The following is a 22,026-nucleotide window of genomic DNA, read 5'->3' on the forward strand; positions in this document are numbered from 1 at the left end:
CCTTACATGGAGCACCTGCAGGTCAACCCCCTCAATTAGTTAATACTGGCAAACGTATGGTAGTTTTCTTGGAAGTATCACCATCAATTCTAAGACTGAGATCAGGTGTCTTTCACCTTACATGGGACACCAAACGCTAGATCGGTCTTTATGTATCTCAAAAACCTGTGGAGGAAGATTTTCAAAAATGCCTACAGGTTACAGCATCACAACTCCCATTTAAGGCTAATGGGCCTTGTGCTACTACATCTCTTAGGCCTTTTTGAAAATCATCCCTGTGATGTTTGGACAATTATTTTTTAAAATATATTCATTTCCACTCTGTCCTAAATTGAAAATAAATAACTACAATAAAGACTGTGTAGCACAGTAATGGAGGCAATACAAGTACCTAAGATAGAGACAGAAAATAGTGACTCTTGAACGCAGACTCCGAGCAACTGAGTCCAAGACATATATATAAACAAAGCTCTGTTAATTATATCAATAAAGGTTACATATGGGGCCAGATCCTGATCCTACTAAAATCAATGGCAAAACTCTCATTAACTTCATTGGAAACAAGATTTAGTCTTTGGTGGGAAAAATATAAGAACAGGATACAACAAACCTTGAAACACTGTTTTCTGTAAACATAAGAATCAAGCTGCTCTGCTCATCTTTTCTATCAGACACTTAACTACAAGTAAAATAATATTTCTATTGTTTTTCCGCTTTTTGTCTCCCAGGGACACTTACAATATCTAATTTCAAATTACATGAGGCTTTACAAATTATTATTTTAAATAGATATAAAACTCAAGGAAGGTGAGCTGTAGATTAGATTAACTGAAAATAAAAAATACAATGCCATTTTATCCTTTAGTTAATTTTTTAAAGCACTTTGTATGTGAAAAACACTATATAAGTACTATTATTTTTCAAGTCCAAGAACGCCACATTTGCAGCATGACAATAATTCAGCAGAACATACCCCATTTGCAAAAAGAAAAGGAGTACTTGTGGCACCTTAGAGACTAACAAATTTATTAGAGCATAAGCTTTCGTGAGCTACAGCTCACTTCATCAGATGCATTCAGTGGAAAATACAATGGGGAGATGATTTATATACACAGAGAACATGAAACAATGGGTGTTATCGTACACACTGTAAAGAGAGTGATCACTTAAGATGAGCTATTACCAGCAGGAAGGGGGGGAGGAAGAAAACCTTTTGTAGTGATAATCAAGGTGGGCCATTTCCAGCAGTTGACAAGAACATCTGAGGAAGAGTGCGGGGGGGGGCGGGGGGGGGAAATAAACATGGGGAAATAGTTTTACTTTGTGTAATGACCCATCCACTTCCAGTCTCTATTCAAGCCTAAGTTAATTGTATCCAGTTTGCAAATTAATTCCAATTCAGCAGTCTCTCGTTGGAGTCTGTTTTTGAAGTTTTTTTTGTTGAAGAATAGCCACTCTTAGGTCTGTAATCGAGTGACCAGAGAGATTGAAGTGTTCTCCACCTCCCACTGTTCCTCAGACTTTCTTGTCAACTGCTGGAAATGCTGGAAATGGCCCACCTTGATTATCACTACAAAAGGTTTTCTTCCCCCTCCCCCCCCCGCTCCCGCTGGTAATAGCTAATCTTAAGTGATCACTCTCCTTACAGTGTGTATGATAACACCCATTGTTTCATGTTCTCTGTGTATATAAATCACCTCCCCACTGTATTTTCCACTGAATGCATCCGATGAAGTGAGCTGTAGCTCACGAAAGCTTATGCTCAAATAAATTTGTTAGTCTCTAATGTGCCACAAGTACTTCTTTTGTTTTTGCCAATACAGACTAACATGGCTGGTACTCTGAAAATATCCCATTTGATTAGTGCTACCATCAAATTCAGTTAACTGGAGAGCAGGCATGATTACCTATACGCGTTTGGAACCATAAGTGGGCATTAAAATTGAACTAGTTTCCAACTGAATTTTGTACATTTTCACATTCAACTCATGTTAACACCAAACATGTTTCTCATTATTACTGATATTGGAATGAACACTCAATGAATAAGTAACGATTTGCCACTTATTGTCAGATGCGGCTGTGATTTGCCACTTGGTTGCTATTTGGTTTCCTTGGTAGTCTTCCTTTTCTGCTGGAAGACCTCACCTTGAACATCAAGCATAGCCACAACTTTAGTGCTTCCAGCTTCACAAGAATAGATGCCACTGTCTTCTGGAAGGGCAGGTTTAATTTTTAGCTTGGCTACATTCCAGTCCTGCTCGATAATGACTCGTTGCCCATCTGCAGAAACTTCCTGATCATTTTTCTTCCATATGGCTTGCACTGGCCTAGAGTACTGGCATATGAACTCTGCTGTGCCATCTTCATCAACGGTAATGTCCTGCATGGGACTGACCACCTCAATAGTTGGATCTGTCAACCAACATGTCAGGAGGGACATGCATTAGTGGATCCTTATGGAAAGGGCAGCTTAGATTTTGTCAAGCACAGAGCCCGCGTGGAATGGGAAGCAAATGAAATGAAATTACAAGCATAAGGCTGCCCAGATGCGCTACAGGCTAGCAGGTTTAGCGTTTGCTTGTGTCAGCATCAAGCAGGGTGGAAGCAAACAGGGTATATTAGGATAGTTGTACTGTAAGATAGTTCAGACCAGTGGTTCTCAAACTTACTTGATCGGACCCCGCTTCTTTGTGTCTGTAGTTGCTTGCGTGCTCCCTCCCCCAACCCCACAAGTATATATACTGCCACCCAGCTCTGAAGGCAGAGCGGAGAGCAGCAGCACAGAAGTAAGGGTGGCAGCGTGAAAGGTGATATTTGTCAGTTTGTCAGCAGACTTAGTGTCCCATTGCCACCCTTCCGTCTGCGCTGCTGCTGCCACCCCAGGTGAGGGATTGAGTGGAGGGGAAGGAGAGCCCAAGCCTAGGTGGTGTGGCTCCAGCTATCCGCTCGGGACTTCCAGCTGTCTCCTTTATTCCTGCCTCCCGGGTGCGCACGGCCCTTCTGCATGAGCCCCAGCCACCCGGGGCTGACAAAGCTCTTAAATAAAATCACACAGCTCACACCTCCCTTGACACATTTGCCCCATAGTTTGAGAACAACTGGTTTAGTCTAAATAACTAAGACTTATACTAAGATTCTTGAAGGCTATTTTTCTTTGGAGAGCATCCACTAGGATTTTCTCCCTCTCCATCATTTCCTCCCCACAATGACACATATCACAGTAGCCCTCGTTCCATCAAGGAGCACTGAACGTGGCTCATTCTCAAATATGTCAGGGCTTCTCAGAATCTGTCAGGGGTGGAAATAGTGAAGTGGGATGGGTGAGCTGCCTTGAGAAGATGGTTGTGTGACTTAAACAAAAACAGAAAAGTCAAAATGAACATATTCAGCAAGACTGGCTGGGGTTTAGCTGGGTGACTCCAATTAAACTAGTAAGTCTGTGCTAAAAATGAACCCCAGTGTGACTATATGTTCATCTGATTAAATCTGGCCAGGAATTTTCCAATAACAAACCCATAGCTTCCAACAGGATGTGATATGATGGTGCCTTTACTATGATACTTTTGATGCCCAAAAGAAAACTGCAGCAGTGATACTCAGGACTGTCTGAAAGTTCATAGGAGCCTTTCTCTATGTGAACAAACTGTGAAAGCTACTTGAAATTAAATGTATAATTACATTAGGCTTTCCGGCTTATCACTGGTCATAAAGTCTGTCAGAAACCCACACGCAGTAAGGCATGCATGGCGCTACAGCTGGGTAACCCTATTCTGGACCTTCCAAAATATCATGAAGAGGGCACTCCACAGAAGAGAAGTGCCCAGTTTTTGACTGATCTTGTGCCTGTCTGTGTATAAAACAAACGATTGCATGTAGCCATCTAACTAGTTGATTTGTAAAGTCAATCATGTAACTACAGTAGAATCTCAGAGTTACGAACACCAGAGTTACAAATTGACCGGTCAACCACACACCTCATTTGGAACTGGAAGTATGCAATCAGGCAGCAGCAGAGACACACACACACACACACACACACACACACAAAGCAAATACAGTATTGTACTGTGTTAAAAGTAAACTATTAAAAATTAAAGAGAAAGTTTAAAAAAAGATTTGACAAGGTAAGGAAACTGTTTCTGTGCTGATTTCATTTAAATTAAGATGGTCAAAAGTAGCATTTTTCTTCTGCATAATAAAGTTTCAAAGCTGTATGAAGCCAAAGTTCAGTTGTAAACTTGAAAAAACAACTATATCATTTTATTCGGAGTTACAAACATTTCATTGTTACGGACAACCTCCATTCCCGAGGTGTTCGTAATTCTGAGGGTCTACTGTAGATAACTCAGTACTACCATTAGTACCCATGGCTCACTGAAATCTTGAATTGAGGAACCCAAGAAATCCTGCAAATGGTCCTGGTAGCTGATGGCTCCCGCTGAGAAAGGTGATACCCATGCCCCTGCTTTTGAATTTTGACGGTCTTTACTTCCTTTTAAAATACCACTGCTGAAGATAGTTGCTATGGTTATAGGCATAATACAATAGAGTAAAGAAAACAAAACTGAAGATTTTGCAAGCTTCAAAAGCAGGCATAGGGCATCCTCCTAGATGCTACTTTGTTTTCCCCCTCCATGAGAGTATTTGCAGGCGATAATATTTATTGTATATATTTGACCAAAAATCTGAATGGCAATTGAAATAGCAGCCTCTCAGCAAAGCCCTTCTCCCTGGGAACACAGCTATGCTACAAAGGAGTTGGTAGGTGTGAAGCTATATAATCAATTAGATTAAAGAACTAGTAGTCATTAAAGGTCTATACCAGAAGGAGCCTTTATCTTAAGAAGCAGAACTCATTGCAGCCTAGCTAAAATCAGGTAAACTGGACCTGTGAGAAAACGCTCCTCTCAACAATGTGTGCATTTCACTGATGTTAATGGAAATTATATGCATGCTTTGGCATGCAAAGGCAGCCCAGAGATGTCTGCTGAAATCCTCCTGCTAGGCTTAGTTCTGGTCCCTAAGGGCTCTATTATGGCTTTTAATGGCACAGCTCCCCTCATGAGAAATGTGATGGCAGCTCCTGAGGCCATTCTTGCTGCTTAGGGCTGAGGAGTTGATGGTGTAACAGAAAATTGATGGCCGATTCAGACTGCGATTACACATCTCTGACTAGTCCTGTTTTAGTTAAAGGACACAGCTACCCAACAAGGAGGAGGATTTTAATGGAAAGAGTAGCTAACCTGCTACGCCTCTTGGTATGTGAATCCCTTCCAATAATACAAGAAAGATAAAAATAATTTTTTTCTCAGTACAAAAGCAAAGTAAAGTCTCAGCTTGTCCCGAGAACTCTAAAGGACAGTGTATGTGCAGGGGATTTCTTTATTGTAAAGTCTGGAATTCAGCTTTATTTGCAGTTCATGGCTACTTTTACCAAATCTAAAACAGCATCAAGTCAACAGCAACAAAACGTTCTCACTACAGTACTAACCAGCAATACATCGGTAACAAATTAATGGCCCCAAGTTACTGCAATTTTATGCCTGTGTTATTCCACTGCGATCCATCCAGGCACCCCAACTCGTTCTGCATTCCCATGCACAAGAGCTCGCTGGCATCAATGTTGATGGAGTTATGCCGTGTCAACACTCCAGCCACATAGTGATGAATCAGGCCCAATATTTGCGTTTGCATGTCTTGTGGAGCAGTAGCAGGGTGATGGTTATACGGTATTGATGTGGACACAGTGGCAAAATGAGGACAGACACATGCACGGAATTAAGCCACAGGCTGCAACTTTTATTAAACTTTAAGATGGGGAGGGGTGCTGTCCACCCATCCCCCACACTCTCCTATACCATGTGTTTAATTGGTTCCAGTGCAAGTGGTTCCAGGGCTTCCTACCATATAATCCATAATGTGTGGTATGTTCTCCTCAGCCTGCCCCCCAGGACTCAGCTCATTGAGTCATAGCATCCTGCCCTCCTCGACAGGGTAAAGCAGAGTGGGGACCTCAGCATGCAAGGGCAGAGAGGTCTCTCCCTAGCATGAGCCCAAGGCTCATCATCAAAATCTAGGTCTTTTACCTCTGGGAACTGTTCATTTTATCCTTTTAACCACACTGGAAACCAATCGCAAGTTGCGATGAATAAACACCACCACTCCAGTACCTCAGCTGGGTACTAAAGGTTCCTACTTAATCCATTGTGCCTTGAACGTGCTGCAAGGAAGGCAAAAAACTCTCTGGTCCTACACCATTGGCCTATGGGAGAAAAATTCCTTCCTGAACCCCTAAACAGGCCATTGGTTAGACCCACAGCATCTGTCAGACCAGGTTCCCATGCCTAGTTTGAGTGGGTAGGGTGGGCTACTAGAACGGAGCCGAAAGATGCTCCACATGGCCCCCACACCAGGTTAAATAATGGATACTGGGGAATGCTGGCCAATCAGCACTCCTCTCTCCTGGCTGGCCAATGGGTGCCAGAGCCTCACGGGGGGTGGGGAACTACCTATTGTCTATTGGCGAGTGTCTCCCTCCCTTGCTGCTGGGGCTGTTCCCCTTTCATCGCTGGCCCCATCAAGTTCCCCCACTCATTAATGTGAGTGTATGGCATTTATGGTCATATCATTCTTGTATGATCCTGGGGAGGACACAACACCCAAGTACCACAATGGTAAGATTAAATCCTCACCATCTCTTTCCAGAGTTTGAACAAATCCTGACTGTGCTGCCCGGTAAAAGTCACAGGCCTGATCCTACAACCCTTACTCAGTTGAGTCACCCTTATTCACAGAAGTAGGTCTGTTGAAACCAACAGGTCTACATGCATGAATATGGATAACTTGCATGAGTAAATATTGCAAGCCTGGGCCCTATCCTAGAGTCCACTAGTTATGAAAATATTATGTCACTGGCAGAATACTAACAACAGTATTTTGGAGGAATTTCGTACAGGTAACCAGAAGGCAGGAGCGCTAGTATGGAGAGTAATTTGGGGGATGGACATCTGCATCTTTCTTAAAAAAAATACCTTTGATTAATAATTTAGCTGAAGATATGAGGGACCCAGCTCTGAAAGTCACAATCCCCGAATCATCAGACCCCAGGTTCTTTAGGGTCAAAGTGTGGATTTTTCCATCTCGCACAGCGATTTCATTCACAGAACTGTTCTGAAGGGGAGATCCATCAAGCCACCACTGTATGTTCTGCACCCCCAGGCGCGAGAGCTCACAGGTGAAGGTGGCCGACTCACCCGCAAAGACATCCATGTTCTTTAAACCACAAACTATCTCTGCTTCCTCTTCTGTATAACAGAGCAAGAAAACGGGTACACCAAGGGAAAACAAAGAACAAACATATACACTTTCCTTCTGCAGAACTGATCTAAAGTACAGTTCTTAGATTCTGTGAACTACATTCAAATGGTCCTGCATAAATAAACTTATCACACTCGTTCAGATAAACAATGCACTTGCCGACAAACATAATGGGTTTGTTGGGACATACTATTTCAATATGAGGACAGTCTAAGAATTTTGTGATCCATTCATGATTTGGTGTCCTGTATGGTGTCATCTGCACTGATATTGTAAACAATTTATGTCAGGGATCTTCCCTGTGATTTAAGTACTGTGTATATTACAATGCTATAAAATAACATAATAATAATTAACAACATGGTATTCAATATCTTCATAGCAGTCACTCTAAGCAAATAGTTACTTAATAGTTACTTAAGCAGGTGCTGTTATACCATTTTACAGACAGTATGGTCATTGTTTTTGAACTCCATTATATTATAAATATTGGTCCATATTCACGCTTGGTATAAAAGTGTGCAACATCACTGAAATCAAGCCAGAAATTGGTGGAGTTGCACCTACTTACACCAGGACTAAATCTGGCGTGTTGACTGAAGAACCACCTGTTTGAACTCAACCAGAAACGTGAGGTAATTTGAAATGATTTATTATTACCTTGTACGTACACAGAGCCTGTGGTCATCTCATACCCAGTGCTACAGGTGTAGGGTCCGCAGTCCTCAACCTCCAAGTCATGAATAATTAACTCCACATTGGTGCCATTCTGACGCATCTCATACTTGCCACTGGGCTGAAGTACCAGTGCTCCTTTCCTCCACTCCACCAGGGCATCTGGTTTGGAGATCTCACACTGCAGGACAGCTGTTCCCCGTTCTTCTGCCTCTATGTTATGCAGTTCCTCTTTAAAAAGCACTGGTAGCACTGCAGTGGAGAAGCAAGCACTGTAGTGAGAATGCTCAAGTGTGAATTACTGAGGCTTACTGAACCAGTCCATTAATCACAGCTCCCCTTCTCGCCACCTCTCTCTGGGTAGTTGCTAGTTGTGGCTGAGAGAGATGGAAAACTGGAAATGCCATCCCACTACAGTATTTCAAGTTGCACTATGGCCAAAGCCCCATAGGAACTGGCCACTGACAAAAAATCATTGTTGTTCAGTGCAGGGTTGCTATGAATTATAGCTTCTTAAGGGGCCCGTATTTGGCCTTTGTTTTCACATCCACAGTTTTGTGGCAACAATCACCTATAAGCACAAAGATGCAGGTGCAAATGATAGTATTTGGACATCTAACTATCTGAATTGCATGTGTAATGCAACACCCATGGGTGGGTCATCAGTAATGGCTTAGCCATTAGAGGGAAACAGAGTGTGGCACTGCATAAGCGTGGGTTATACAGGTACAATCAGGGGATATTGGTGGCCATTTCTAAGTCAATATTTGCTAACTTTTAACATACAGCAATATGTCATATGCAGCAATATTCCCCCATTCTAAGTATAGGGAAATACTCTTATCTCAGATAATGTCACGTAGTAACAGTCAGCAAATCTCAATTTCATAAAAGCTACAGTTTATGCCTACTGTCAATAGCATCTGCAATTTTGTTCCAGCATCTGGTTGTGAGATTGAAAATGCAAGTGCAAGAATAGGAGGTTTTTTTTAAAAAAGTTTGGTCCACCAGGTACAAATAACTGTGTAGTGATACACTGTATCATTGTTATATTAAAAGGAGATTTGCTGGCTGATAAACGTTACAGATAATTCATCAGTAAAACTTCCATTTTACCAATTTTGGAGGACAGCCAGGGCCTTTATGACTATTTACCACAAATCAAACCTTTTCCTACCTTTTACTAGCAGTGCTGCAGTGGTTTGTTGATCTCCTGAATCACATGTGTACTCCCCAGCATCCTGAAGTTCCACGTCATAAATAAACAGCTCAACAAAAGTCCCCTCTTGCCTGAGCTCATACTTGTCACTTGACTGCAGCACCACATCTCCTTTCCTCCATTCAATTGGAGCACTCGGTTTTGTCAGCTCGCAGCGCAGCGCGGCCATACACCCTTCCTCGACTTCCTCATTTTGGAGCCAACGTTTGAAAAGCACAGGTAGGACTGACAGCATGAATTAAGCAAAACAAGAGAGATTTGTTTTGTTAAAAAATGAACTGATAACAGCTTGAACAATAATGGAATTCCTGAAGATAACAGGCCAAATTCTGCCTGCATTTACTCCCAGTCAGGGTGTAGGATGCAAACAAGGATAGAACCTGACCTATAGTCATGTCAGAATTGTTTAGTTCTCTGGTAGAGCAACTATTTGTTGTTAGTTAGTAATAAAGTTTTGCAAAGTAGTTTGTCCTGGGAGATAATTTAATACCTGTGTCTTAACAAGTAATTCAAAATAATGAAGGGATTCCAATGGGAAAGGGGGGTTTGGTTTTACATAAATTTGGTCAGGCTTCAGTTCTGTAAAAATCAGAAGAATGTCTGATTCAAATCCAGGTTCAATTTATCTGAACCTCCAAAGTTTGGGTAGTGAGGTCTGAATTAGTCGCTCCAGTTTTGACCCTTCTCTATTAGTCAAATCTCTACTAGCTAAATTTGGTTTGCAAAGTTTTGTCAGTCACATTTGGGGTGATAACCAAAATAAGACCAGGGGCATTTTAGACTGGAGCTGTATTTATCTGAAACACAAGATAGTTTTAACCACTTTTTTAAAAAGGGAGACTAAAATTGTTCAACAAACCAACATTTCATTTATAGTACTTACAAGATGCTTATTTTTAATGAGTAATGCTGCAAATCTAAATGTAGTCAATTTTCAAGGTAAGATAGATGATTGCATATACATTCAATAATCTCTACCACTGCAGATGAATAATTACTAGAGATGAGCAAAGATCAGAATTTCTGCCCTGTGGCAAATTCTGATATTTCAACATTTGTTTTTCATCCAGAATTGGAGTGCAAAATCAAAACAGGGACTTGTGTACAACAAAAAATTCTGAAAAAAATTGATTTGGAAATATAAAAATGTTCATTTTGACATTTTCAACCAAAATGAAATGTTTTGACATTCCCAAATCAATATGTTTGTTTCAAGTCATGTCAGCATCGAACTGCATTTGTCTAAGGTGCCAGTCGATGCTGTGCCTTCATTCTTCCTTTCTGGCTGGGTCTCTGGCTTGACTACAGGTCCCATGTTTCACTGTGCACTACTCGGCTAAATTAGAGGGAAGATCCTGGGAGATATAGTCCAGTTAGGGAGCCCAGCCCATAGGAGAGAATGGGAACACAGTGCAGCCAAACTACAACTCTCATGAGCCACCACAGCACGTTAGGCAGATGCGGTTTAATGGTGATCCAACCTGAAACAAAATATTTAGTTTAGATTTTCCCAACAGAAAAACCAAAAATTTCAGCAAATTTTCCTATGGAAAAATTCCCATTTTGCAGAAACCGCATCTCTCTCAAAAAATCATTTTGACAGAAAATTCCTAACAAGCTCTAACAACAATTACTAAAGAAAAGATTAAAGCTTATGCTCTAATAAATTTGTTAGTCTCTAAGGTGCCACAAGTACTCCTTTTCTTTTTGCGAATACTCTAGTCACTCGATCACAGGCCTAAGAGTGGCTATACTTCAACAAAAAAGCTTCAAAAACAGACTCCAACGAGAGACTGCTGAATTGGAATTAATTTGCAAACTGGATACAATTAACTTAGGCTTGAATAAAGACTGGGAATGGATGAGTCATTACACAAAGTAAAACTATTTCCCCATGGTATTTCTCCCTCCCACCCCACCCCCCACTGTTCCTCTGATATTCTTGTTAACTGCTGGAATTAGCCTACCTTGCTTGTCACCATGAAAGGTTTTCCTCCTTCCCTCCCCCCCGCTGCTGGTGATGGCTTATCTTAAGTGATCACTCTCCTTACAGTGTGTATGATAAACCCATTGTTTCATGTTCTCTGTGTGTGTGTATATAAATCTCTCCTCTGTTTTTTCCACCAAATGCATCCGATGAAGTGAGCTGTAGCTCACGAAAGCTTATGCTCTAATAAATTTGTTAGTCTCTAAGGTGCCACAAGTACTCCTTTTCTTTTTGCGAATACAGACTAACACGGCTGCTACTCTGAAACCTAAAGAAAAGATTGTTTTTCATCCTCCAAAAATGAAATCCTTGAAGGCAAGAGGAGCGATCCCAGAGCACAAACACCTCCAGACATAAAAAATATAGCATTTTATGAATGGCTTCAGAGCATGGCACTCTCGAGACACCTTCTCACCTTTAACATCTAGTCTGGCAGTGGTCTTCCTGTCAACTGTATTACAGCTATACTCCCCTGAGTCCTCAGGTTTTAAATCATGGATGATCAGAGTATGTACATTCCCTTCCTTCTTGATTTCAAACTTCATACTGGACTTGATCACAGACAAAGCTTTCTTCCATTCCACTGGGATGTTAGGCTTGGATAGCTCACATTGTAGTTTTGCAGTGTCACTCTCTTGCAGTTCCTGGTTCTCGAGCAACTTTACAAATATGGCCGGAGCAACTATAGAAAGGGCAATAAAAGCATTTTGCACATGTATAATCAGGCATGTAGATAGGAAACTTTAATACAGGTTATCATAAGAAATGCACAGCAGCTCAAAATTTAAGTCTCAGATTTCATGTTTTCACACACAGGATCACATTTTAAAACAGCTAAATGTAAGGTCATACCTACAGAACAGGGAAATGTATCCTGGAAAGTGGTGACTCTAAAAAGGATTTAGGGATTGGTCAATCAATACTAAAAAGAAAAGGAGTACTTGTGGCACCTTAGAGACTAACAAATTTATTAGAGCATAAGCTTTCGTGAGCTACAGCTCACTTCATCGGATGCATACTGGAACACTGTGTTCAGTTCCAGTGTTTATGTATTAAAAATGATGTCGAAAAAGTGGAGAGGGTACAGAGAAGAACCCCAAAAATGAGTCAAGGGCTGGAAAAAACACCTTTGAATGAACGACTTCAAGATAAGTTGGTGTTGGTCCTGCTTTGAGCAGGGGATTGGACTAGATGACCTCCTCAGGTCCCTTCCAACCCTGATATTCTATAATTCTAAGAGCTCAATCTGTTTAGCTTATCAAAAAGAAGACCGAGAGTTGACTTGATTAGAGTGTATAAATACCTTCACTATCAGAAAATACCTGGTGCTAAAATGCTCTTTAATCTAGACAAGAAAGACTTAACACAAATGAATAGCTGGAAGTTAAAACCAGACAAATTCAAACTGGGAATAAGACACAAATTTCACAGTGAGGGTGATTAACCATTGAAACAAATTGCCAAGAGAAGTGGTGGATTCTCCATCTCTTGAAGTCTTCAAATCAAGACTTACCTTTTTGGAAGGTATGCTTTAGTCCCACACGTTATCGGGCTCAATATAGGAGCAACTGGGTGGAATTCTCTGGCCTGTGTTATACAGGAGGTCAGACCAGATGATCTAATGGTCCCTTCTGGCCTTAAAATCTACACATCTATGATAGGACTACAGGACAGGCCCAACAAAGGAAATAATAGAACGCCACTAGCCATCATCTTCAACACCCAACTAAAACCTCTCCAATGCATCATCAAGGATGTACAACCTATCCTGAAGGATGACCCATCACTCTCACAGATCTTGGGAGACAGGCCAGCCCTTGCTTACAGACAGCCCCCCAACCTGAAGCAAATATTCACCAGCAACCACACACCACACAACAGAACCACTAACCCAGGAATCTATCCTTGCAACAAAGCCCGTTGCCAACTCTGTCCACATATCTATTCAGGGGACACCATCATAGGGCCTAATCACATCAGCCACACTATCAAAGGCTCGTTCACCTGCACATCTAGCAATGTGATATATGCCATCATGTGCCAGCAATGCCTCTCTGCCATGTTCATTGGTCAAACTGGACAGTCTCTACATAAAAGAATAAATGGACACAAATCAGATGTCAAGAATTATAACATTCAAAAACCAGTTGGAGAACCCTTCAATCTCTCTGGTCATTCGATTACAGACCTGAGAGTGGCTATTCTTCAACAAAAAAACTTCAAAAACAGACTCCAACGAGAGACTGCTGAATTGGAATTAATTTGCAAACTGGATACAATTAATTAAGGCTTGAATAGAGAGTGGGAGTGGATGGGTCATTACACAAAGTAAAACTATTTCCCCATGTTATCTCCCCCCACCCCCCACTGTTCCTCAGACATTCTTGTCAACTGCTGGAAATGGCCCACCTTGATTATCACCACAAAAGGTTTTCTTCCTCCCCCCCGCTGCTTCCTACTGGTAATAGCTCATCTTAAGTGATCACTCTCCTTACAGTGTGTATGATAAAACCCATTATTTCATGTTCTCTGTGTGTGTATATAAATCTCCCCACTGTATTTTCCACTGAATGCATCCGATGAAGTGAGCTGTAGCTCACGAAAGCTTATGCTCAAATAAATTTGTTAGTCTCTAAGGTGCCACAAATACTCCTTTTCTTTTTGCGAATTCAGACTAACATGGCTGCAACTCTGAAACACATCTATGATTCTAACTCTCCTACTTGTTCCCACCTGCTGGATGCAAGAAAAGAAGCTAAACCCTTAAATTAAATAACTTTCCTAGTATTGATTTTCCATGTAGGTATTTGCTCTTGTTGCCGTAGTAATGTTATACTATGGTGAACTGGAGAGAAGGTTTCCACAAGACAATCTGTCGGTTTGGATGTTGTCCTTGCTATAAAAAAGATTGTGAACTCGTGGAGTATGATAAAAGCCCCTCACCCTTGCAATGAAAGATTGTTCCCCACGGTACATTTGCTAGTGTTGTGTCTCATGAAGCATGGATTTGGGTGTAGAGGAGAGAGAAGAGTGAATGGGAGGAGACTACACAATGGCCCTGATTCTGATGACCTGGCATAATTTTACACCAATGTGTTGTGATATCACAATCAAACTCTATGAAATAGAAGTTTTGGAGGAAAAAAAACCCACAAAAAATAATGGATCCGATTCTGCACTTACATCAGTGTAAAACTGGCATAATTGAAATCAGAACTGACTTCTATATTGGCACTGTAAAATGAGATAAAAGAAAAAGAAACATGGTGGCACATGGTGCTGACCAACCCTTAAGATTATTTTTTATTTTGTACCATCACATGAAAGGCTTTTTACAGCTTGTAAAAGAACAAGCAAGTAGTATCCAATGCCATCGTAAGTGGGAGGTTTCTAGAAAAGTGCTTGGTTATGATGGTGACTGTACAGAGAATTTAAAACAAACAAACCTCTTATAGAACTGAAGCAATAGTTATCTCAAAGGGGTTGTTTACTTACCTTGGACTGTTAGCTGTGCCTCTGAGGTATGTTGCCCCACTCTGATACTGACAGACCCAGAGTCTTCTAGGGTCACCCTCCTCAGGGTCAAAGTGTGAAGCTTCCCTTGAACTGTTATCTCATTCATTTCATTGGGCTGTAATGGTACGCCACCCAGGCACCAGTGCACCTCCCGAGCTTTCTCCCGAGACACCTTGCACTTGAACACTGCATCTTCTCCTTCATATAGGATGACGTCCTTTAGCATCTCCACTATGCTCGCTGCTGGTTCTTTGGTAGAAAAAGTCACAACTGTTTTAAATCCATTTTCAAGCATCTTACCCCATTTTTAGACATTATTATTATATTATTATTTGTAAGGCAACTCATGCCCAAAGGATTCTGGGTACTTAAAACAATATTATAATATAATATACAAATATTTCTAACAGAAAGATTACACATTGTAGCTAAGTAACATTAATGTGAAGCCCTATAATCCCTAAAGGCCCTGAACCCACTGAAATCGCTGACCAAATTCCTCTTTATTCTACTGGGCACAGGACCATGTATAGTGGGATTTCCCAAGATGCTGCTGTAGAACTCTATTTTGTCATGGTGCCAGGATCATTATTTTAAACACAGTTCAGATACTTCCAACGGTATTGATCAAAAGAGAGTTCAAATCCTACCTTTCACATATACAGCTGCTGTGGTTTGTTGGTCTCCTGTATCACAGGTGTATTCCCCAGCATCAGCCTCATTCAAGTTATGGATTGTCAGCTCAGTGACAGGGCCAGTTTGATTCATCTCGTACTTGTCACTTGGTTGCAGAACTTTCCCTGCTTTCTTCCATTGCACAGGGGCATTGGATTTAGAGACCTCACAGCTCAGGGTGATGATGCCACCCTCTTCTGCTTGCTGGCTCTGGAGTGGTTGTATAAAAAGCACTGGCAAAGCTAAACAAAGATAAACAGAGAAACACATTTGCACTTCATTAGTGACTGTCTTTTCCTGACTTTCTGATATGAACTTGCCCCTGCTTTACTGCTGGTCTATTTTTCATATACAGTGGTGAACATTTTGACCCGTTTCCCCACCAAAATTACACACCGATAGACACAATGTACTAATTCATTTCACTTCACCATTAGCAGCAGTCTCTTGGAAGCGTTCATAGACCGGTAAGTCTAAGTGGAGTTTACATGAAATCATGGCACCCTGTAAGATATTTCTTTAGTTCATGTTGCAAAATACGTTTTTAAAACCCCACATGGGGAACAAATGTAGAGCGCTTGATTTTCAGAGGTGCTGAACCCCAACAACTCCAGCTGAAATCAAGGATGACCTTAGCAGCATCCCACAGTGCCCAGTAGTAGGAGCTCATTTTAAAATGTGAGCACTGAAGTTTGACACCTAATTCTCCATTTGGGTGCTCAAGGTGGAACTTAGATACCTCAACTAGGGATTTAGGGGTTTTTTTAATGATTATTTGAATGCACAAATGAGGAAATGGGCATCTTCCTTTAATCTGCCCAGTTTTGAAAATCAAACTCCAGAAAGAAAGGAGAACTAGAATTATTTGTATTGATTTAGAGCATAGATAGGTACATCTGTATGATTTAGAGATGGGCTTTCGGGTTTTGGTTTGGAACATCACAAAGTTTGGGGGCTCAGCTCCCGAGTTTTGGTTCAGCCTGTTATTATGCCCTAGTGGCTCCACAGTGAAAGGGGAGATTTGCATGGGCAGGAAATATGGTTCTGAGAGTGTACGGAGAGTTAATAGGGATGGAAGGTGGATGCCTGTAAGAGGGGAGGGTGGCTTCTGGAGGTGCCTGTGGTGGATCTGAGGAGGGATGGTTGCCTCTGAGAGGCAGCTGGGTAATGGCTAGGGTGAGGTTTTGGGGCAGCTGTGTTCAGGGGTTGCTGGTGGGGACAGGAGAGTAGACTGCTCTCACCTTTTGTGCTGCTACCTCCTCCTGGCCACTGCTCCATGGAGCTAGCAGAAGACCAGGGAACAGTTGGTGGGGCTGTGTAACAGACAAGCTGCTTGAAGATCAAGTGACACAACAGCCCCAGAATGCTGTCTCTCTGCCTGCAGCACAACTGGATGCATGGGAACCCCGCTAGACTGCAGGAAGGTAGGCTAGCATGTGGTGTGGAGTGGGGGCTACAAGTGAGTGTCATGAGAAACGCGTGACACTTAACAGTGTTCAGCTCAGGGGGACTGTGATCACTGGTCCAGTGTCCCTGAGCCTAGCATCATGTGGAGCACTGATACATTTATCCTTATCCATCATTCAGGAAAATCCCAAAGGGATGTAGCCTCCTTGCAGATCGAGTGCCACCTGGATTGATGTCTAACTAGATCTGTAAGACTAGCTGGTTGGTCTAGCTCAATCACTGTCAATCTTATCATGCTACCAAAGCTTTTGGTGACCAGATGATCACTGGACAGATAGCAACATTCCTTGGCTAACATGCTTCATAATTCATTGGTCTTCCCTCCCAGTAATATGACTGCTACATTTAAACTAAACTAGAAATAGCTACAATTAGGAGAAATAATGTTTCTGTCACCTTTTACCAACAAGGACGCTGTAGTCTGCTCATCGCCAGAATCACAAGTGTAGTCTCCAGAGTCTTTCAGCTGCAAGTCATGAATTAGGAGTTCCACGGCAGATCCCTTCTGTCTCATCTCATACTTGGCACTAGTTTGGAGCAAGACTGAACCCTTTCTCCATTTCACTGGGGCATTGGGTTTGGAGAGCTCAGCATGTAGGGTGACAGGGGAGCCCTCCTCAGCTTCTTGGCTCTGGAGTTTTTGTTCAAAAAGTGCTGGAATGGCTGGGTTCCATAGAGAAAAAAATAGGGTCAAGTATCATGCCATTCAGTACATCCCCTCACAGTACAACTGCATTTGGATTTGCTTGGTATCACAAGCAACACTTGGAATCTGGAGTCAACATTATAGTCGGGCAAAACTGGTGAACACTTTTCACAGGGAAAATTTCCATGTGAAATTGGAAACATTTCATTTCTCTTGAACTTTGTGACTGACTCTTTGTCGTAGCATATCTAATACTAAAGGTAAAATAATACAGGCACTATAGCAAACTATCCCGATAAGAAGGAAAAATAGGAAGAACAACAAGAAGCCAATATGGCTGTATGAGAAGTTCTATAATGACTTGAAAATCATAAAGGAATCCTACAAAAAGTGGAAGCATGGACAAATTGCACAGGATGAATACAAAAGTATAGCACAAGTATGTAAGGACAAAATCAGGAAGACTAAGGCACAAAATGAATTACACCTAGCAAGGGACATAAAAGGCAATAAAAAGAGATTCTATAAATACCTTAGAGGCAAGACAGAGAAGAAGAAAAGTTGTAGGTCCATTACTTAGTGCGGAAAGAGAATAATAATGGATGACACCAAAAAAGATGAGGTGTTTAATGCCTTTTTTGCTTCAGTCTCCACTGAAAAAGTTAATTGTGACCAGATACTTAACACAAATAATATTAACAATAATGGGGAAGGAACACAAGTCAGAATAGGGAAAGAACAGGTTAAAGAGTTGGGGCCATGGGCCAAGGCCAGCAGCTGGAGTCCCGGGGACGGGGCCAGCAGCCAGGGCCAGAAGAGAAGCTGGGTGGTGCTCCCTCCCCGTCCCCCATGGGGGCTGGCCCGGGCCCCAGCCACGCCTCCCCCAAACATTCCTCCATGCTCCCTGGTGGAGCACGCCCCACAGTTTGGGAATCTCTGGCCGAACTCATGGAGGATAGATGAGGTCCCAGAGAACTGGAAAGGGAAAACATAGTACCTATCTTTTAAAAAAAGGGAACAACGAACACAGTCAACTAGAGACAAGCCAGCCTAACTTTGATACCTGGAAAGATACTGGAACAAATTATTAAACAATCAATTTGTGAGCACCTAGAAGATAATAACAGAGTAATAAGTCACAGCCAACACAGATTTGTCAAGAACAAATCAAGCCAAACCAATCTAATTTCCTTCTTTGAGAGGGTTACTGGCCATGTGAATGGGGGAAGCAGTAGACAGGATATACCTTGATTTTAATAAGGCTTTTGATATAGTCTCACAAGGCATTCTCATAAGCAAACTAGGGAAATGTGGTCCAGATGAAAGTGCTATGAAGTGGATGCACAACTGGTTGAAAGACCATACTCAAAGAGTAGCTATCAACAGTTTGCTGTCAAACTGAAAGGACATATCTAGTGGGCTCCCAAAGGGATCACTCCTGATACTATTCAATATTTTCATTAATGACATGGATAATGGAGTGGCGAGTATGGTTATAAAATGTGTGGGTGACACTAAGATAATGGAGGTGATGCTGCTCTCTCTTACGGCAGTGTAAATCAAGAACTCCACTGAAGCCAATAGAATTACACAGATGTAAAAATGATATGATCACTGTTAATAGCTTTAGCTATACACTGGAGCCTGGACTCTGGGACCCTCCCCCATTGCTGGGGTCCTAGAGCTTGGGCTCCAGCCCTAGCTTGAATGTCTATATAGCAATTTTATAGGCCTGCAGTCTGAGTCTCACAAGCTCGAGTCAGCTGACCAGGGCCAGATGAAGGCATTTAATTGCTGTGTAGACCTACCCTAACTATACAGACAGTTAAGTATAAGAATATGCTTCCAAAGGAGATTGTCAAATCTCCATCATTGGATATATTTAAGAACAGGTTAGACCAACATTTGTCAGGGATGGTCTATGTATACTTGGTCCTGCCTCAGTGCAGGGGGCTGGGCTGGATGACCGCTTGAGGTCCCTTCCAACTCTACATTTCTATGATTCCATATCATACATTTGAGTTAAAATGGTATGTGTTACTCACTCTTGGCCCAAAATATGAATAATAATAATATTGCAATCTGGATATGGAAATTTTCCCACTGAAATATTATTTCTATTGTAAGAAGAGAAAACATTTAGAGTTTAGGTGATTGGCCTTTGTGGCACTGTAGTTTAGTTGCGGAGACAGTTGGATGAGAATCAGATTATCTGGTTTCTAATCTTAGTCTAACAGTGTTTTACTATGTGAACATAGACAAGCCATTTATGACAGTTACTTCAAAAGAATTCACTAATCTAAGGTGTCTCAATGTTTGGGTGTCCACTTTAGACACCTTAGATCTGACTTTCACTAGTGCTGATCTCTAGCATCTCCCATTGACTTCCAGTGTATAGCTAAAGCTATTAACAGTGATCATATTGCTTTTTACATCGGTGTAATTCTATTGACTTCAGTGGAGTTCTCAATTTACGCTGGTGTAAGAGAGAGCAGCATCAGCACCATTATCTTACCTTGCATAATCCTTTTTTTGGTGTATAATTGATTAAGGCCAATGCAATAGAGAACTCTGAATGTCAGGACTGAGGTGACAGGACCATCACTGGGCTCAATGGAGTGTGACGGTGAAATTCTATGGCCAGTGTTATACAGGAAGTCAGACTAAATGGTCCCTTCTGGCCTTAAAATCTATGAATCTGTGACCAGGTTTGAGGCCCAGAGCTGGACTAGAAGTGGGCCTCTCAAGTCAGGAATGAAGTTCATTGACAGAGATGTACTGGAATAGTTTGCAAACATTTACTCAGAGTAAAACTAGCTCTGTAACCAGAACCTACTAGTCCCTCACTTTAAAAGTTTTGATAGTAACCAAATAAGATATGAAAGTGGATGTAGATACACAGTAACAAATTTCCATAAGTGTTTAGTAGATATTCACAGAGAGAATTCATTATGGGGCCATTACCACTGTCATATGCAACATCCAATGGAAATAACGTAACTACTAAAACAGGGGTCTAGAACCTCAGCAGTATAAATCAGAATAGCTCCCCCGAATTAAAAGGATCAACTGAAGATCTGGCCCAGTGCATCTGATAGAAGTAGAACTGTGCTTGTTAACTAGAACAAATATGTCCTTTAAAAAACATTCAAAAACCTACCTTTGACAGTTAAAGTGGCTGTAGTTTGCTGATTTCTGTTATCACAAGTGTATTTGCCCGAATCTTCTGGCTTTAAATTATAAATCTTTAATGTATGGATTGTCCCCTCTTTCCTGATTTCATATTTGGAGCTTGGAGAAATCACCAGGGAGCCCTTCCGCCACTCCACTGATACATTGGGCTGAGAGACCTCGCACTCCAGGGTGGCTGTAGCATCCTCCTCCAATTCTGTGTTCTTGAGAGTCTCTTTAAAGACTGGAAGTGGTACTGAAATTATAAATATACGAAGGATGGAATTGCAGGAGCTTGTAATTACCTTAGTCTAGTTTTCAAGATTCTGCCTTTGGCAGTACATTGTCAACCACTCAGCTCTGAGCCCTTTACAATGCTATGTCACCATAACAACTGGCGTGCAAATGATGCAATGGAATTTTTAAATACTAAAAAGTGTTAACTTCTATGAAGGTTTTGTAAGGCTATTTTTGAAGCAAAAGCCTGCATTTTGGACCTAAGCTACTTGACAACATCACTTAAAATATCATATTGTAATGAAGCATTCATCAGTATTTTGGCTGGCTCGATGTCATGATTAATAAGTACAGGAAGGGAATACGGTTTGATTTTGCAAGTGTAAAGTTCTTTGCAGTTATGAAGGGGCATTCAGGGAGAGAATGGCACTATGAAATGGAGAGAAGAAGGTTCTATCAAAATCCTGATCCTAATCATCCTTGGTAATTTCATTTGATAACAGTACTGTATATGGATGACACCTTGAGAAGCTGCACTCTACCCACATCAGCTTCTCACTGAGGCCATCTTGTTACCTTTTACTGTCAGCTCTGCTGTGGACACGTAGGGTCCCACTCTGAAAGTGATGGTGCCAGTATCCTGCTGGGTGATTTTCCTCAGTCTAAGTGTGTGAATCTTGCCTTTTTCAACAGAGATCTCATTCATTTCATTGCTTTGCAGTGCAACATCCTGTAGCTTCCACTCCACATCCCTTGCGTTGTCATGAGAAACCCGGCAATGAAACATAGCATCTTCCTCTTCAGACACCACCATGTTCTTCAGGCCACTGACTATGGTCACATCAGGCTCTACAAATGTTGCAATGTCCATTAGTGAAAGAATAAATGGCTGCACATGGACCAAAAACACAAGAGCAGCTCATCATAATTCTAGAAAACTGTTCTGTTTTATGTGGGTTCTTACAACATGTCCATCACACTGGTATCTGAGCACTTTCCAGGTACATTAAGTGACATGGCTAACATCTTTCACATGTGGTTCTCTCTCTCCCTCTCTCCAAGGATAAAATTGTATGTGTCTCTTTTAAAATAGTGCACCATGTGCTATCATAA

The 22,026-nt window shown here is 41.6% G+C and overlaps 1 protein-coding gene across 1 annotated transcript in view; it reads right to left on the minus strand.

Annotated features, from left to right (window-relative positions):
- Positions 1-22,026, minus strand: part of OBSCN (obscurin, cytoskeletal calmodulin and titin-interacting RhoGEF) — a 292,040-nt gene that overhangs the window by 121,268 nt on the left and 148,746 nt on the right. The window contains exons 63-70 of the mRNA XM_043509759.1: positions 21,490-21,762; positions 20,666-20,932; positions 17,256-17,522; positions 15,368-15,634; positions 14,697-14,966; positions 11,617-11,883; positions 9,173-9,439; positions 7,981-8,247 (exon numbers count right to left, since the gene is read on the minus strand). Of these exons, the coding sequence (XP_043365694.1) occupies positions 7,981-8,247; positions 9,173-9,439; positions 11,617-11,883; positions 14,697-14,966; positions 15,368-15,634; positions 17,256-17,522; positions 20,666-20,932; positions 21,490-21,762 (2,145 nt within the window). The remainder of the gene's footprint in view (positions 1-7,980; positions 8,248-9,172; positions 9,440-11,616; positions 11,884-14,696; positions 14,967-15,367; positions 15,635-17,255; positions 17,523-20,665; positions 20,933-21,489; positions 21,763-22,026) is intronic.

This window comes from Dermochelys coriacea, chromosome 2 (assembly GCF_009764565.3).
Source record: "Dermochelys coriacea isolate rDerCor1 chromosome 2, rDerCor1.pri.v4, whole genome shotgun sequence".
NCBI lineage: Eukaryota > Metazoa > Chordata > Testudines > Dermochelyidae > Dermochelys > Dermochelys coriacea.